General features: G+C 48.8%; 1 protein-coding gene across 1 annotated transcript in view; it reads left to right on the top strand.

The window, feature by feature from the left end:
• LOC112237797 (E3 ubiquitin-protein ligase DTX1-like) overlaps positions 1-19,578 on the top strand; it is a 41,565-nt gene that overhangs the window by 10,750 nt on the left and 11,237 nt on the right. The window contains exons 3-4 of the mRNA XM_042317121.1: positions 7,450-8,214; positions 8,247-8,475. Of these exons, the coding sequence (XP_042173055.1) occupies positions 7,450-8,214; positions 8,247-8,475 (994 nt within the window). The remainder of the gene's footprint in view (positions 1-7,449; positions 8,215-8,246; positions 8,476-19,578) is intronic.

Here is a 19,578-nt window from a genome sequence, read left to right as displayed (position 1 = left end):
CTGCTTTGTCTCTCTCCTTCTCCTTCCCCTGCTTTGTCTCTCCTTCTCCTTCCCCTGCTTTGTCTCTCCTTCTCCTTCCCCCCCTGCTTTGTCTCTTCTTCTGCTTTGTCCCTTCCCCTGCTTTGTCTCTCCTTCTCCTTCCCCTGCTTTGTCTCTTCTCTTCCCCCCTGCTTTGTCTCTCCTTCTCCTTCCCCTGCTTTGTCTCTCCTTCTCCTTCCCCTGCTTTGTCTCTTCTTCTCCTTCCCCTGCTTTCTCTCCTTCTCCTTCCCCTGCTTTGTCTCTTCTTCTTCTTCTCCTTCCCCTGCTTTCTCTTCTTCTCCTTCCCCTGCTTTGTCTCTTCTTCTCCTTCTCCTTCCCCTGCTTTGTCTCTGCTTGTGACATCAGAGTGCTGCTACAGTGCAACTTAGATTCTGTTCCATTAGCGGCGTTTTCTCTCTGTTTTGAGAAAGCGACATTCTGGCACAAGGCTGGCTTTCCCATTGACGCTAAAGGACAAAGGAAGGAGAGACTGGGCCTTGGGTCGGGTCTGGTCTGTCAACCGAAAAGATTCTGTCGGAGTTAGTCAACATTTTCCTGCTCTATTTTTCTCTCTTTCCTTTCGCAATTGTGTGTGTGTGTGTGTGTGTGTGTGTGTTGTTTCTGTGTCTGCTTGTGTGTGTTGTGTGTGTGTGTGTGTGTGTTTGCTTCAGTGAGCAGAGCAGGAATTCACCTCTGAGTGAGGGGCAACAGGTAGTGGACCGCTTGACTGGCCAGGTTTGAGAATGGCTGGAAGGCATGTTTCTCACAGTCATGTAGTGACATGGAGACTGTCTCCCAGGTCCGTGAGAGAAATTTGACTCAATATGGCATAAGGGTCTGCAATACAAATTGATGGAAAGCAGTGTTGGGGGAGAAACATACAACATTATTAAATCCATGTACACAAACAACAAGTGTGCTGTTACAATTGGTCAAAAAAACACATTTCTTTCCACATTGCCGTTGGGTGAGACCGGGATGCAGCTTAAACCCCACCATCTTCAACATATATATCAACAAATTGACAAGGGCACTAGACCAGTCTGCAGCACCCAGCCTCACCCTGCTAGAATCTGAAGTAGGACTAGGTGATATGGCCTGAAACTCATTTCTCAAGTCTTTTCCAACTGATGGGCTATTCACGATACACATCTCGATTTACAACAAAAATACATCTCTAAATAAGCTGTGTTCTACAATTAAAGGTCAAATACACTGCATTTAATCAAATTAATTCACGCTCTTAAAAACCAATAATATTAAGAAACACTCAATTCTGCGATACAGGCATTTGGAATATTGAGCAAAAACATACATTCGAATTAATCAAATTAATTTGATATATTGCCCAGCCCTAATCTGAAGTCAAATGTCTACTGTTTGCTGATGATCTAGTGCTTCTGTCCCCAACCAAGGAGGGCCTACAGCAGCACCGAGATCATCTGCACAGATTCAGATTCTGTCTGGTTGACCTGGGTCCTGACAGTAAATCTCAGTAAGACAAAAATAATGGTTTTCCAAAAAAGGTTGTGAGGTCTGGGTTCCGGTCTGGGTTCCGCTCACCAACCAAAATTTCACAAAATGGGACAAACACCAAATTGAGACTCTGCGTGCAGAATTCTGCAAAAGTATCCTCAGTGTACAACGTAAACCACCAAATAATGCATAAAGAGCAGAATTAAGCCGATCCCCACTAATGACCAACATCCAGAGAAGAGACATTCTACAACCACTTAAAAGGAAGCGATTCCCAAATCTTCCATAACAAAGCTCTTCTCTAAGCCAGTTGTTCCCAAACATTTTATAGTCCCGTACCCCTTCAAACATTCAACCTCCAGCTGCGTACCCCCTCTAGCACCAGGGTCAGCACACTCTCAAATGTTGTTTTTTGCCATCATTGTAAGCCTGCCACACACACACTATATGATGCACTCATTCTTATGTTTAAGAAATGTGAGTTGTCACAACCCGGCTCGTGGGAAGTGACAAAGAGCTCTTATAGGACCAGACCACAAATAATAATAATAATTTTTCTCTTTCTTTACCCATCTGACATATAAAACCTTATTTGTTCATCAAAAATGGTGAATAACTGACCACAGCGTTCGGCGGACGACGTCACCGGCTTTCTAGCCATCGCCACTCCATTTCTCATATTTCCATTTGTTTTGTCTTGTTCCATTACACACCTGGTTTTCATTCCATAATCACACTGCATGTATTTAGTCCTCTGTTCCCCTCCATGTCTTTGTGTGTAATTGTTTATTGTTATGTGGATATTGTCAGGCGCTATACTTTTCCTGTGTTCCGTGTTTTTGGCACGTTATTGTTCTTATGTGCTGTCATTTTTGGACCGGAATTAAAGTGCGCCTCCCGTACACACCCCTGACAACAGGTTAATGAAGGGTCTGCTTGAAAGGATGTACATCACTCTGTAATGTAGGGTTGTATTGGAGAGAGTCTCAGTATCTGTTGCTTTTATACGTCTTACTTCTCGAAAGTCGTCTTTATTCTCGCTCCAAAAACTCCTGTGGCTTATTTTTCAAATGGTCATGTTTCGTTTCTAAATATCTGCTCAAAGGGGAAGGTTTCCTGTGAGAGAGTAACGGTTAATGTGATTGGATGTTAATTATTTGACTAGGCTACCTGTATTTGACATTGTGTTGTTATTTCACTGAACCCAAATGTATAGCTCCGTTAGAAAATATAAATGTACTGTTTGAATTGTCTTTTTTTTAATGTGAATCACATTTTTATTTGGCGTACCCCTGATGGCATTGCGTGTACCCCCGATGGCATTGCGCGTACACCCAGTTTAGGAATACCTGCCCTAAGCAGGCTGGTCCTGGGGCTCTGTTCACAAACAGACCCCACAGAGACACAGGACAGTAACACAATTAGACCCAAACAAATCATGAGAAAAGATAATAACATTTGAAAAAGAGAATTACTTGACACATTGGAAAGAATCAACAAAAAAACAAAGCAAACTAGAATGCTATTTGACCCTAAACAGAGAGTACACAGTGGCAGAATACCTGTCCACTGTGACTGGCCCAAACTTAAGGAAAGCTTTGACTATGTACAGACTCAGTGAGCATAGCCTTGCTATTGAGAAAGGTTGGCGTAGACAGACATGGCTCTCAAGCGAAGACAACCTATGTGCACACTGCCCACAAAATGAGGGCGAAACTGAGCTGCACTTCCTAACCTCCTGCCAAATGTATGACCATATTAGAGACACATATTTCCCTTAGATTACACAAACTCCCATATCTATTGGGTGAAATACCAGCAAGATGTGTGACATGTTGCCACAAGAAAAGGGCAACCAGTGAAGAACACCAATGTAAATACAACCCATATGTATGTTTATCTTTATCTATCTTCCCCTTTGCACTTTAACTATTTGCATATTGTTACAACACTGTAACAACACTGTATATAGACATAATATGACATTTTAAATGCTTGTCCGTGTAATGTTTACTGTTCATGATCTATTTCACTTGCTTTGTAGAGAGAGAGAGAGAGAGAGAGAGAGAGAGAGAGAGAGACCCCTGAGACAGGTGGATAGACTGTCCATCTGGAACCTATTGTTCCCCTCTGCTTCACCCCTCCTGTCAACACACACACTCCGGTTCTCACACACACACTAACTGACCAGTACAGACTGTTGATTGAGTAACGGTGGGAGGAAGAGGAACAGCCATCTGTTGAAAGAGTAATGTTGGGAGGAAGAGGCCAACCACAGTGACGTTGTCTGATCAACAGTTTCCATATCACCCTCATGGGAAAGCGACTTCATCATAAATCAGGTGTTTTATTCCAATAGGATCTTACTGTACTCCTGTCTCATCTGCCATTCAGTCAGTTTACCACGTCCACCATGTAATAGTTGAAGAGCAGGTTAATGAACAGCCATGGTCATTATCACCAGCGAGCTTCCCCTACCCCTAGGAGACTCATCAGAGACACCTCTCCTCCCCTACCACTAGGAGACTCATCAGAGACACCTCTCCTCCCCTACCCCTAGGAGACTCATCAGAGACAGGTCTCCTCCCCTACCCCTAGGAGACTCATCAGAGACACCTCCTCCCTACCCCTCATCAGGACATATCTCCTCCCCTACCACCCCTAGACTCATCAGAGACACCTCTCCTCCCCTACCACCCCTAGGAGACTCATCAGAGACACCTCTCCTCCCCTACCACCCCTAGGAGACTCATCAGAGACACCTCTCCTCCCCTACCACCCCTAGGAGACTCATCAGAGACACCTCTCCTCCCCTACCACCCCTAGGAGACTCATCAAAGACACCTCTCCTCCACTACCACCCCTAGGAGACTCATCAAAGACACCTCTCCTCCACTACCACCCCTAGGAGACTCATCAGAGACACCTCTCTTCCCCTACCACCCCTAGGAGACTCATCAGAGACACCTCTCCTCCCCTACCACCCCTAGGAGAGGTGGAGATGGGTGTAATGTGTATATTGATGTTGTATATACAGGACACCTTTGTAAAAGAGGCCGAGGTCTCAGTGTGTCTTCCCTGTAAATAAAAAGACAGAAGGGAAAACAACAGAATGAGTTGGGAGGGTTTTACGATCCACCGTTAAAATGAGTCCATATTCATTTGGGAACTTTGGATAACCTGAGCCTAGTGGATTTGGAGGGTAACGTAATCTGTGGCGACATGTTCTAAGAACCGGTTCTCAACAAGGAACCTTTGTGGAACTAGAAGGCTCAGGGGGCGAGCTGGAATAGTCCCTCAGTAGTGATGGAGGCTGCTGAAAGGAGGACGGCTCAGAATAATGTCCAGAACGGAGCAAACGGAATGGTATCAACCACCTGGAAACCATGTGTTAGATGTATTTGATACCATTCCACTGATTCTGTTCCAGTCATTACCACGAGTCTGTCCTCCCCAATTAAGGTGCAACCAGCCTCCTGTGCTCAGTAGGTGGTACCCCAGCTGGCCACTGTTTACCTTCACAGCAACCTGTTATTAAGTCACCTTCAACCCCCTGTAGACACACACACACACACACCTGACTTGCTCACCCACCCAAACCAAAACACACACACACACACACACCTGACATTCCATGAGCCACTATACCCCCACTCACTCAAACAAACACACCCACACACCCCCAACAACCCCATCAGCCTGCCCTCTCCCCAGTGGCCTTGGTGAAAGACAGTGAAGGGGCCAGAGAGGTGGATATTATCCCTCAGATCAAAGGAGAACAGTGTTTTCCCTCCCTTCAAAGAGAGGAGCGTCTGCAGACACACTGACAGGGTGGATAGTTGTTCTCCCTCTGGCTGCACCCCTGTGATGAGCCTCGGCCCTGTTCATCCGGGCACACTGTTCATCCGGGTTCAGGTAGTCCCTCCCTGTTTCAGTCCCTTATCGTCCGGTTGGTGCTTACTGAACACAGCCCTCTCTGTCTTCAGTAGAGACTATAGAAGGTGATTGAAGGACATTGACGTGGCCGGGGTCTATCACAGGACGGAAACTCGAAGGGGGGGGTGCACAGCTGTCTTGTCTCGTCACCACAATCCGTTCAGCCAATCAGAACCATTGATTGTGTCGACGGCGACGCTATTCTCCGTCTTGTCTTATGTGCACGTTGTGAACGGCGCTGTGCAAACGTAGCGAGAGTGAAATATTAAGACGAGGGGCCCGGAGTTTATCCTTCTGGCCAGGAAAGAGGTGGGCTGAAGTACGACCCGTATGTTTCTCTTCAAAGGTCATCCACCACTAGAGGTTTCTATCAGAATCCAGTCCACCCGTGACTGTCCTCATCCCAGCTAGTGGTTTGTCTTTGTGAGAGCTGGCCTTTGTTTCTGTGGAACTGAAAGAGGCCTGTTTCCTCTACAGTCTACTGAATCTCACATGCTACTCCTGGGGTCAAGTGCTCATTTCTCTTTTAGAACCATTGTATTGTTTTAGAGAGTGAAGAAGACCTCCCGGCTCAGCCTTTAGTCCCCCCCCCATACACACACACACACACACACACACACTTTTTCTCTCTTTCTCCCTCACTTTCTCTCTCAATCCAATTCAAAGGGTCTCTCTCTCTCTCTCCCTCTCAATTCAATTCAAAGGGTCTCTCTCAATTCAATGGGTCTCTCTCTCTCTCTCGTTCAATTCAAAGGGTCTCTCTCTCGTTCAATTCAATGGGTCTCTCTCTCTCTCTCGTTCAATTCAAAGGCTCTCTCTCTCAATTCAATGGGTCTCTCTCTCTCTCTCAATTCAAAGGGTCTCTCTCTCACACACACAATACCCTTGACTGTGTGCCTCTAACAAACATCGCTAGGCCTGCTGCATTCAGCCACCTCTTTTGATGTCTGTGTGTCCCAGTCTGTCTCGGCCAGGCCTCAGTGTGGGTCACTCTTCTCTCTACCTTGGCATTGGCTGAATGGTCGTGGCACACGTTGCCCCTGGTTACCAAGCTCGTCTCTGATTGGACGGTTCTTGATCCTCCTCGGTTTGGCACCGATGTGTGGTGCCATACTAAGCCTGCTGGTTTGGTTGATTTTAAACCCATTAAACATCTCTATGGTTACCACTATCGATTCATCATAAACCAATATGCATTTCAAATGGAATTTCGACAACTATTCGCTTCCCTAAACAACTATTACTGTTGGTCATTAAGAGTGTCTTTGTAGCTGTTTGGCTGACTGCATTTGGAAATACTTTAATTTGAGTTATGGTCATTTGAGTTGGGGTTGAGTTCAGGTCATTTGAGTTGGGGTTGAGTTCAGGTCATTTGAGTTGGGGTTGAGTTCAGGTCATTTGAGTTGGGGTTGAGTTCAGGTCATTTGAGTTGGGGTTGAGTTCAGGTCATTTGAGTTGGGGTTGAGTTCAGGTCATTTGAGTTGGGGTTGAGTTCAGGTCATTTGAGTTGGGGTTGAGTTCAGGTCATTTGAGTTGGGGTTGAGTTCAGGTCATTTGAGTTGGGGTTGAGTTCAGGTCATTTGAGTTGGGGTTGAGTTCAGGTCATTTGAGTTGGGGTTGAGTTCAGGTCATTTGAGTTAGATGAGTTAGGGTGGAGTTCAGGTCAGAGGATGTGTGAATGTGTGTAAGAGCTCATATTAACTTTCACTTCTGTGGGGAGAATCTAGCTTGTCAATTAAAACCATACGAAAGTTTCCCACATGCATTTCTGTTCCTGTTTCAACCTCTCCACACCTCTCCACACTGTTAGTACCATTTCCTACTCTTTTCATGATGTCGTCATGCATTCCTGGTTCCTCTCAAGGTTTCTTCCATCCAGGGCCTTCGTCCTGTCCACCGTGCTTCTGCTTGCTCTTCAGTGTCTAGACTAGTTTACTGTGAAGCCCTTTGACAACTGCCATTGGAAAAATACATTTGATTGATTGATAGTCGTACTAACCCCAGCATCTCCCCCTGCAGGTATGATCCGGCCGGTGCGCCGTAGCTTCTATGATCCCACGTCGGCGCCGGGCCAGGGTTGGCTGTGGGAGTGGGAGAACGACACGGGCTCCTGGACCCAGTACGACACGGAGGTCGGCATCGCCATCCAGACGGCCCGGGACCGCCAGCAGCCCTGGCTGGACCTGGCGCCGCTGGGCTTCTGCTACCTGGTGGACCTGCAGGGCATGACCCAGATCAACAGGCAGACCCAGAGACAACGCAGGATACAGCGGAGGTCCGACGTGGCCTACCCACTAGTGTCAGGACCGGTACCCAGGAACGGAGGTGGAGGATCGGGTCCGACTGGAGCGTTACTGGGTGTTGGGGTGTCGGGTGTCAACGGACGCGCTGTGTACACAAGCGGCGGGCTGGCTACCATGCAGTCCCTCGCCGGGCAGCCGTGCTCCTGCCAGCAGTGCATGCTGGTCTTTAGTGTGAAACAGAGCACTGTGAGGTCATCGACGCACAAGTTGGGCCACCGGCCGAGTAAACCTCAGAGTAAACCACCCAGCCCCAAATCTGCCACCCTGGGGCGGGGCCAACTCAGGAGCTCCCCCGCTAGATCTGCCTACTCCAAAACCTTACCTCACGGACTCTCCATATCCCGGAACCAGTCCTCACCGCGACGGAATGCTGCCCTCTTTGCCCGCTCCCTCTCTCTCCTCAGTGCCCAAACGGGCACCCTCTCCATCTCCAACCGACCCCCTCCTCCCTCCCTCCCGCCCCCTCAGCCGCCCTCCTCCAATCAGGGCCGCCTCCGTCCGTGCCGCCCCCCTCTCCCTCCACCACGAGTCAACCGGTGCCCACTGCCACGCTCGTCACCCCGGCGACCGCCGTGACGTCACCGCCCTCTCCCGTGCCGTCCCCGTCGCCGCGGCCCATGGCTCCCCAGCGCTCGGCGGCGTGCTCTGCCCCCCTGCCCCAGCGGTCCAGTCTGGCTGGGCTCAGCCGGCCCGCCCTGCAGCGCATAGCCATGGCCCAGTCACGAGCCCTCATTGCCTCTGGGTGAGTGACACACACACAATAACATACACTCACAAACACACACACACACTGATGTAACTGATACACACAAACACTCAGTGGTTGCCACGGTGAGTGAGATGGTTTTGGTTGAGTTGTTATGACTGAATGATTCTGGATGATCTCATCTGGTTCTACTTGGTCTTCCATTATGGAAATACTGTGTTGTTGAGATGGCTACATTCTTCAACTCTTTGGATGCTTTGGAAGTGAGTCTTTACGGGTCAGTGGATGTGGGACTGTGTCTACATGTGAGAGGGAGTACGCATCTAACTCTCCCAGCAGCACCTCTGACAGATGACCATCTGGGGTCCAGAAAGAAAGGAGCGGTTGTGGAGGAATGAGAGGATGGAGGGAGGGGAGGAATGAGGGGATGGAGGGAGGGGAGGAATGAGGGGATGGAGGGAGGGGAGGAGGGAGGGAGGGGGGAGGAATGAGGGGATGGAGGGAGGGGATGGAGGAGGGGAGGAATGAGGGGATGGAGGGAGGGAGGAATGAGGGGATGGGAGGGGATGGAATGAGGGGATGGGGGATGGAGGAATGAGGGGATGGAGGAGGGGAGGAATGAGGGGATGGAGGGGGGGATGAATGAGGGGATGGAGGGAGGGGATGGAATGAGGGGATGGAGGGAGGGGATGGGGGATGAGGGGATGGAGGGAGGGGATGGAATGAGGAGGGGGGGAGGAATGAGGGGATGGAGGGAGGGGATGGAATGAGGGGATGGAATGAGGGGGAGGAGGGAGGGGGATGGAATGAGGGGAGGAATGGAGGGGGGGAGGGGATGGAGGGAGGGGATGGAATGAGGGGATGGAGGGGGGGATGGAATGAGGGGATGGAGGGGATGGAATGAAGGGGAATGGGGGGGGGATGGAATGAGGGGATGGAGGGAGGGGATGGAATGAGGGGATGGAGGGAGGGGAGGAATGAGGGGATGGAGGGAGGGGAATGAGGGGATGGAGGGAGGGGAAGAATGAGGGGATGGAGGGAGGGGAAGAATGAGGGGATGGAGGGGGGAGGGGGGATGGAGGGAGGGGAAGAATGGGGGATGGAGGGATGGAGGGGATGGAATGAGGGAAGAATGAGGGGATGGAGGGAGGGGATGGAGGAATGAGGGAATGGAGGAATGAGGGAATGGAGGAATGAGGGAATGGAGGAATGAGGGAATGGAGGGAGGGGAGGAATGAGGGGATGGAGGGAGAGGAGGCCTCCCACCGTCACTCTCCTCCCCCTCTACCCTGCACTCGCCCACCCCCTCCAACTCTTTCTTCACTCTGTGTCTCTCTCTCTCTCTTTGGGTTTCCCAGGACTCCTGTGTTCTGGGGGCCCATCCCGGGCTCTATTGTGTGTGCCCAAGTGTTTCCACGGCAACCTTTGTGGCTGCATTGAGGCCTAGTCGGCATTAGCAACACAATGCCCGCCTCTGCAGTGGCCAGCCCGGGACGACAGGGTCTGGGCTGGGGGAGCAGTGAGGCGGGTAGGGGGGTTATTTTGGGGAGAAGAAGGTTAGGGGCGGAGGAGGGGAGGTCGAGGGATATATGCATGGGGGTGTAGGGATTTCTGGATAGTAGGGAGTGGGGGGTTAGAAGGAAGACAAAAGCAGAAGCCACAGTCATCATTGTAATGCTCCGTCTCGGTTTGTCTTGAGGCTTTTGTCAAGGAGGATCTTGGGGGTTGGGGAGCAAGAGAGACCTACATTTAGGGAGTTTGGGAGGGTAGACATAGCCAGTCAGACACAGACACTGTCAGAGGGAAGGAGGGGAGGGACGGACAAAGGAACAACTCAGCAACTAGCAGAGATTGATCACAATCAGGCCACAGCCGGAGGGAGAGAGGGAGGGAGGGGGAAATAGAGCAAACCTAGATTGTTGATTGTAATATGCAGAGCAGTGTTACGTTGTCAGTCAGTTGTCGCACACACACGGAGTTGTGAAATTGTTTCAATCCAAGGGGGACACACACAGAGAAAGTCAATATTGACGTCCTCACAAAGCTGCAGGAATGTGTCTCTCTTTCTTCTAGTGGGGGAGTGTGAGAAAGAGACGACAGAGTGAAAACAGAAAGGGGGAGGAAGGGTTTCAGAGGGCTGAGAAAAGAGGAGCGAGAGAGAGACAGTGTGGTAACACCGTTACACTGTATATAGACATCATGATATGTTAAATGTCTCTATTATTTGGGAAGTTGTGTGAGTCTAATATTTACTGTTCACTTTTTGTTTATTTCACTTTTGTTTATCATTTCACTTGCTTTGGCCATGTAAACTGTTTCCCATGCCAATAAAACCCTTAAATAGAATTGCATTTAATTGGAGAGAGAGAGAGAGAGAGAGAGGAAGGGTAATAGAATCTCTGGAAATCGAGCCAAAAGTTTAAAAAAATAATAGAACACAATTGAAATCGATAGAATTTATTCATATGGCAACAGGTACAGTATTTTGTAACACAACAGGGTTATGTTGCATTGACTGTGTCTGGCCAATAGGGGAGCTCTCTGCCACTTTAATAGTCCACCAATCTACCGCTTTGTCTGGCTGTGATGCCGTTTTCATACAGCATATTGGTTAGCAATTTTCAAATGTATCAAAGTTATGGAATAACAAACTGGTGTTTTAAGTGTGTGTATGTGTGTGTGTACTTACACACGAGAGTATGAGAATGCTTGGGAGTTTGTTGCTCCCAAGGCTAAATCATTCGATCTTCATGACCATCTGGGGACACAGGGAGGGGAGGAGGGGGTGGAGAGGAAGAGAGATAACAAAGAAGGGGAGGAGTGTGTGATGGAGTGGGGGTTAGGGTCGCTAGGGGTCAAGAGGCTCTCCCACCCCACCCTCCTCTCTCCCACCCCACCCTCCTCCCTTTCTTCTCCCCACCCCCCTTCCTCCTCTCCCCCTCTTCTCCCCACCCCTCCTCTCCCCCAGCCACCCTCCTTTCTCTTCTCCCCCCCCCACCCTCCTCTCCCCCACCCTCTTCTCTCTCCTCTCCTCCCCCCCCCCCCACCCTCCATTCTCTTCTCCCCCACCCTCCTCTCCCCCACCCCACCCTCCCCAGTCTCACTGTCTGTCTGCCCCTCTCCCACTAAGACACTAGATACACAAACAAACAACCCCAAAGAGAAATAAACTGTGCACTGCAATGTCCACATTCCATTGTCTTCCTAAGCTAACTAGTAAAGTATGTACACTGAGGGAGGGAGGGAGGGAGGTGTGGGAGGGAGGGAGGTGTGGGAGGGAGGGAGGGAGGGTGAGGGAGAGAGAGATGGTAGGATATAAAGAAGGGAGAGGAATATACAGATAAAACAACAGACAGACTCAGAGGGGAAGGGCCTTGGAAAAACCTCATCTGACCCTGAGAAAAGAGGAACAGATGACTGGAAGAGAAAGAAACTAATAGAGATATGGGTGAAGGACGTTGATGAAGAGGAGTGTGGGAAAGACATTCAGTTCATTTGTTTCATCTGCATTTTGGATAATGGGCTCCATGTAGTAAAGGCCCAATGCAGATGTTTTTATCTCAATATCAAATAATTTCTGGCTAACAATTAGGTACCTTACTGCGATTGGTTTCAATGAAAATGGTCAAAAAGAAACAAAAATAGCTTCTTAGCAAAGAGTAATTTCTCAAGCAAGAATTCTGCTGGGGCTGTCTGGGAGTGGTCTGAGTGGGGAGGGGAAAACTGAAAACAAGTTATTATTGGCAGAGAGGTTTGAAACTCTCTTTCTTATTGGTCTATTAACTACTTTCCCGCCTGGTGATGTCACCAGGGAGGCCAAAACTCCATCCCACCCAAACAGCTCTTACACTAAAAGGGCATTATCATCACTTTCACAGGCCATGTGTTTGTGCCTATGTGCTATAGGTGAAGCAGGCCATGTGTTAGTGCCTATGTGCTGTAGGTGAAGCAGGCCATGTGTTTGTGCCTATGTGCTATAGGTGAAGCAGGCCATGTGTTTGTGCCTATGTGCTATAGGTGAAGCAGGCCATGTGTTTGTGCCTATGTGCTGTAGGTGAAGCAGGCCATGTGTTTGTGCCTATGTGCTGTAGGTGAAGCAGGCCAACAACGGTGTGTGTAACTCTGAGTGCAGACATGCTAGTGTGTGTCACTGCGTCTGCGTCACAGGTGGTTGGTGGCACCTTAATTGGGGAGGATACACTCGTGGTAATGACTGGAGCAGAATCAGTGGAATGGTTTCAAATACATTAACCACATGGTTTCCATGTGTTTGATGCCATTCCGTTCGCTCCGTTCTGGACATTATTATGAGCCGTCCTCTCCTCAGCAGCCTCCACTGGTCTGAGTGGGTACATGTGTGTGTCAGTGTGTCTGAGTGGGTACGTGTGTGTGTCTGAGTGGGTACGTGTGTGTCTGAGTGGGTACGTGTGTGTCAGTGTGTCTGAGTGGGTACGTGTGTGTGTCAGTGTGTCTGAGTGAGTACATGTGTGTGTCAGTGTGTCTGAGTGGGTACATGTGTGTGTCAGTGTGTCTGAGTGGGTACATGTGTGTGTCAGTGTGTCTGAGTGGGTACATGTGTGTGTCTGAGTGGGTACATGTGTGTGTCAGTGTGTCTGAGTGGGTACATGTGTGTGTCTGAGTGGGTACATGTGTGTGTCAGTGTGTCTGAGTGAGTACATGTGTGTGTCTGAGTGGGTACATGTGTGTGTCAGTGTGTCTGAGTGAGTACATGTGTGTGTCAGTGTGTCTGAGTGAGTACATGTGTGTGTCAGTGTGTCTGAGTGAGTACATGTGTGTGTCTGAGTGAGTACATGTGTGTGTCAGGTGTATATATATACACTGCTCAAAAAAATAAAGGGAACACTTAAACAACACAATGTAACTCCAAGTCAATCACACTTCTGTGAAATCAAACTGTCCACTTAGGAAGCAACACTGACAATAAATTTCACATGCTGTTGTGCAAATGGAATAGACAACAGGTGGAAATTATAGGCATTTAGCAAGACACCCCCAATAAAGGAGTGGTTCTGCAGGTGGGGACCACAGACCACTTCTCAGTTCCTATGCTTCCTGGCTGATGTTTTGGTCACTTTTGAATGCTGGCGGTGCTTTCACTCTAGTGGTAGCATGAGACGGAGTCTACAACCCACATAAGTGGCTCAGGTAGTGCAGCTCATCCAGGATGGCACATCAATGCGAGATGTGGCAAGAAGGTTTGCTGTGTCTGTCAGCGTAGTGTCCAGAGCATGGAGGCGCTACCAGGAGACAGGCCAGTACATCAGGAGATGTGGAGGAGGCCGTAGGGGGGCAACAACCCAGCAGCAGGACCGCTACCTCCGCCTTTGTGCAAGGAGGAGCAGGAGGAGCACTGCCAGAGCCCTGCAAAATGACCTCCAGCAGGCCACAAATGTGCATATGTCTGCCCAAACGGTCAGAAACAGACTGCATGAGGGTGGTATGAGGGTCCGACGTCTACAGGTGGGGGTTGTGCAGGACGTTTGGCATTTGCCAGAGAACACCAAGATTGGCAAATTCGCCACTGGCGCCCTGTGCTCTTCACAGATGAAAGCAGGTTCACACTGAGCACATGTGATAGACATGACAGTCTGGAGACGCCGTGGAGAATGTTCTGCTGCCTGCAACATCCTCCAGCATAACCGGTTTGGCGGTGGGTCAGTCATGGTGTGGGGTGGCATTTCTTTGGGGGGCCGCACAGCCCTCCATGTGCTCGCCAGAGGTAGCCTGACTGCCATTAGGTACCGAGATGAGATCCTCAGACCCCTTGTGAGACCATATGCTGGTGTGGTTGGCCCTGGGTTCCTCCTAATGCAAGACAATGCTAGACCTCATGTGGCTGTAGTGTGTCAGCAGTTCCTGCAAGAGGAAGGCATTGATGCTATGGACTGGCCCGCCCGTTCCCCAGACCTGAATCCAATTGAGCACATCTGGGACATCATGTCTCGCTCCATCCACCCACGCCACGTTGCACCACAGACTGTCCAGGAGTTGGCGGATGCTTTAGTCCAGGTCTGGGAGGAGATCCCTCAGGAGAACATCAGCCACCTCATCAGGAGCATGCCCAGGCGTTGTAGGGAGGTCATACAGGTATGTGGAGGCCACACACACTACTGAGCCTCATTTTGAGTTGTTTTAAGGACATTACATCAAAGTTGGATCAGCCTGTAGTGTGGTTTTCCACTATAATTTTGAGTGTGACTCCAAATCCAGACCTCCATGGGTTGATAAATTTGATTTCCATTGATAATTTTTGTGTGCTTTTGTTGTCAGCACATTCAACTATGTAAAGAAAAAAGTATTTAATAAGAATATTTCATTCATTCAGATCTAGGATGTGTTATTTTAGTGTTCCCTTTTATTTTTTTGAGCAGTGTTTTATATATATATATATATATATATATATATATAATGGTGGATTACACCTATGGTCTCTAGTTGCTGTGTGTGTAATGATGAGTGGTTGTCTCTGTCTTTCTGTCTCTCTGTCTCTGTCTCTTGCTTTTCTTTCATTCATGTTTAGGGTTGTACACTGGTCATTCACTCTCTGACTCACTCATTGTTCCAGGTGTGTGTGTGTGTGTGTGTGTAGGACAGCTGGGAATTGTGTTAATGCATTGTAGATAAGCTGGGGCTCAAACGAGACTAAACCTTCTCCACAGTGCATTTCTACCTCACAATAACCGTCACGCTGCATGGTCAGCGGTCTCGTACGGCTTACTGTAGTATTAATAACCTCACTGACTGGTTACTGTCTCCATCTTCATTCAGCTCAGGTCTGGTCATAGGTCTAATATGCCATTCAGCACTTAACATGACCCCTGTGTGTGTGTCAAGTTGTCAACAACACTGACTTGAGGTCAGACTGGATCTACTGTAAACTCTTAGAGAAGAAGTAGCTACCTAGAACCATAAGGGTTGTTCAACTGTCCCCATAGGAGAACCCCCTGAAAACCATTTTTTTGGGGTTCCAAGTGGAACTTTTTTCACCACCAAAGGGTTCTTTCTGAAAAAATCTATACAGTTACATATGGGGATATCATATCATTTTTGACGATATATCGTGTCTTGTTGTTTTGACAATATCGCAAGATTGAACACACGTATTTTACCCCCAGTTATGATCTTGTCTCATCGCTGTAACTCCCCAACAGGCTCGGGAGGCGAAGGTGGAGTCATGTGTCCTCTGAAGCATGATCCGCCTAACCACCCTTAACACCCACAGTCCCTGTGGGACCTCCCGATCACGGTCGCTTGTAATACAGCCTGGGATCAAACCCGGGTCTGTAGTGACGCCTCCAGCACTGCGATGCAGTGCCGTAGACCGCTGCGCCACTCAGGAAGCCCTCGCAGTATTATTTTAGCGCCAGCTGCCTCAAAACTCCAGTGTCCTTCCTTCAGAGCTTGTTCTCCATCTGTTTCAATAGGGAGACATTTGGTTTTCATCACTTTCATTTCCATGACTGATTAAAAGTCATGTTCTCATGGCTCCCTCTTGTCCCTCTGCAGCAGACATGAGGTGAGCAATATGTTTGGAACATCCAATTGCAATGAAATCTCAGTAGCGAATCGAAATACATTTAGAATCGTGAGAATTGTAATACATATGGTATCATGATAAGTTTGTATCGCGAGGTCCCTGGTGATTCCCAGCCACACACACACACACACACACACAGTGAGTCACTCACTCACTCAGTGACTGTGACACCTGCAGGGGGGGTTAACCAAAAGCCTCTTAGCTCCAACTCGAAGCTTGTTAAGGCAGAACCCTGAACCGGAAGCTACAGATGATGATGATGACAGTCACCTGCCACCAGTCCCTTTCACTGTCCTCCTGTCTACCTGTCTGTCTTCCCGGATTTTACAGACTTCCGGCGCCTGAGAGATGGGGATAAAGAATATGTTCTAGGAAACTATGCAGTGAGTGATTTTACGTGCATTTCTTAGGCACTAGTACCCCAGGTGATCTTAGGTTTCTTTACATACAGCCGACAAGAACTACTGAATATAAGATCAGGCAACTCACCATCAGTACGTAGAATATGTTTTACATAAGGATGCCTGAGTTCTGCCTTAGAACCAGTGTAACCGTGGATCATATGCAGATGACCAAAAAAAAACATTATAAAAAGAGTAAACGCATTGTTCTGGTCAGACTAGTGAGACGGGCACATTTGCACCACTCCCCAGCATTCTTCTTGCCAATGTCCAGTCTCTTGACAACAAGGTTGATGAAATGAGCAAGGGTAGCATTCCAGAGGGACATCAGAGACTGTAACGTTCTCTGCTTCACGGAAACATGGCTCACTGGAGAGACGCAATCCTCGGTCCCAGCGGGTTTGCTCCACGACCGCGCCTTCAGAAACAAACATCTCTCTGGTGAGAAGACGTGGCTCGGGGGTTGATGTCGTGATGATCTTTTATGGCCAACGTGACATGGTGTGATGAAGGTGTGGCTACAGGAACTCAAATCCTTCTGTTCACCTGATTTAGAATTCCTCACAATCAAATGTAGACCCATTATCTACCAAGAGAATTCTCTTGATTATAATCACAGCCGTATATATCCCCCCGCCAGGCAGACACATCGATGGCTCTGAAGAACTTTATTTAGTGCTCTCTGCAAACTGGAAACGATTTATCCGGAGGCTGCATTCATTGTAGCTGGGGATTTTAACAAGGCTAATCTGAAAACAAGACTCCCTAAATTTTATCAGCATATTGATTGGCCAACCAGGGGATGGAAAGACCCTGGATCATTGTTACTCTAACTTCCATCGACGCATAAGGCCCTGCCCCGCCCCCTTTCGGAAAAGCTGACCACACTCCATTTTGTTGATCCCTGTGTACAGACAGAAACTAAAACAAGAAGCTCCCACGCTGAGGTCTGTCCAACGCTGGTCCGACCCTCCACACTCCAAGACTGCTTCCATCACGTGGACTGGGACATGTTTCGTGGCTTGTGAGACAACAACATTGACGAATACGCTGATACGGTAGTGCGAGTTCATTAGAACGTGCGTTGAAGATGTCGTTGCCATAGCAACGATTAAAACATTCCCTAACCAGAAACCGTGGATTGATGGCAGCATTCGTGTGAAACTGAAGGCACGAACCACTGCTTTTAATCAGGGCAAGGTGTCTGGCCCATGACTGAATACAAACAGTGCAGCTATTCCCTCCGCAGTGGCTACAAACAAGCTAAGCGCCAGTGTAGAGACAAAGTAGAATCTCAATTCAACGTATTCTCAGACACAAGAGGTATGTGGCAGGGTCTACATCAATCACGGACTACAGGAAGAAACCCAGCCCAGTCACGGACCAGGATGTCTTGCTCCCAGGCAGACTAAATAACTTTTTTGCCCGCTTTGAGGACAATACAGTGCCACTGACACGGCCTGCAACGGAATCATGCGGTCTCTCCTTGCTGCAGCCGAAGTGAGTAAGACATTTAAACGTGTTAACCCTAGCAAGGCTGCAGGCCCAGACAGGAATCCCCAGCCGCGCCCTCAGAGCATGTGGGACCAGCTGGCCGGTGTGTTTACGGACATATTCAACCAATCCCTATACCAGTCTGCTGTTCCCACATGCTTCAAGAGGGCCACCATTGTTCCTGTTCCCAAGAAAGCTAAGGTAACTGGCTAAACGACTACCGCCCGTTAACACTCAAATGTCATCATGAAGTGCTTTGAGAGACTAGTCAAGGACCATATTCCTCCACCCTACCATGACACCCTTGACCCACTCCAAAAAGTTTGCTTACCTGCCCAAATAGGTCCACAGACGATGCAATCTCAACCACACTGCACACTGCCCTAACTAGCCATCTGGACAAGAGGAATACCTATGTGAGAATGCTGTTCATCGACTACAGCTCGGCATTCAACACCATTTGTACCCTCCAGCCATCATCAAGCTCGAGACCCTGGGTCTCGACCCCGCCCTGTGCAACTGGGTACTGGACTTCTGACCATCCGCCCCCAGGTGGTGAGGGTAGGCAACAACATCTCCTCCCCGCTGATCCTCAACACTATCCCCACAAGGGTGCGCTTCTAATGAGCCCCCTCCTGTACTCCCTGTTCACCCACGATGCGTTGCCATGCTGACGCCTCCAACTCAATCATCAAGTTTGCGTGATGGACACAACAGTGGTAGGCTTGATTACCAGTGGCCTACAGGGAGGACAGACCCTCGGAGTGTGGTGTCAGTGATTGTGGACTTCAGGAACAGCAGAGGGAACACCCCCATCCACATCGATGGAACAGTAGTGGAGAGGGTAGCAGGTTTTAAGTTCCTCGGCATAACATCACAGACAAACTGAATTGGTCCACTTTTCAGACAGCATTGTTAGGAAGGCGCAGCAGCGCCTGAATGCAGCCTCAGGAGGCTGAAGAAATTCCAGCTTGTCACCAAAAGCACTCAAAACTTCTACAGATGCCAATCGAGAGCATCCTGGGGGCTGTATCACCGCTGGTTATAATCAACTGAACCGCCCTCAACCGTAAGGCTCTCCAGAGGATAGTGAGGTCTGCTAAATCACCGGGGGCAAACTACCTGCCCTCCAGGACACCTACACCACCCATGCTACAGGAAGGCCATAAAGATCATCAAGGACATCAACCACCCGAGCCACTGCCTGTTCACCCCGCTGTCATCCAGAAGGCGAGGTCAGTACAGGTGCATCAAAGCTGGGACCGAGAGACTGAAAAACAGCTTCTATCTCAAGGCCATCAGACTGTTAAACAGCCACCACTAACATTGAGTGGCTACTGCCAACACACTGTCAATGACACTGACTCTACAGCCACTTTAATCATGGGAATTGATGGGAAATTATGTAAATATATCACTAGCCACTTTAAACAATGCTACCTTATATAATGTTACTTACCCTACATTGTTCATCTCATATGCATACGTTGATACTGTTGTATATCATCGACTGCATCCTTATGTAATACATGTATCACTAGCCACTTTAACTATGCCACTTGGTTTACATACTTATCTCATATGTATATACTGGCTGTATCATCTACTGATCTTGCCTATGCTGTCTGTACCATCACTCATTCATATATCCTTATGTACATATTCTTTATCCCCTTACACTGTGTA

Source organism: Oncorhynchus tshawytscha, unplaced genomic scaffold, assembly GCF_018296145.1.
Source record: "Oncorhynchus tshawytscha isolate Ot180627B unplaced genomic scaffold, Otsh_v2.0 Un_contig_7123_pilon_pilon, whole genome shotgun sequence".
Taxonomy (NCBI): domain Eukaryota; kingdom Metazoa; phylum Chordata; class Actinopteri; order Salmoniformes; family Salmonidae; genus Oncorhynchus; species Oncorhynchus tshawytscha.
This window is presented reverse-complemented; position numbering and strand designations above follow the sequence as displayed.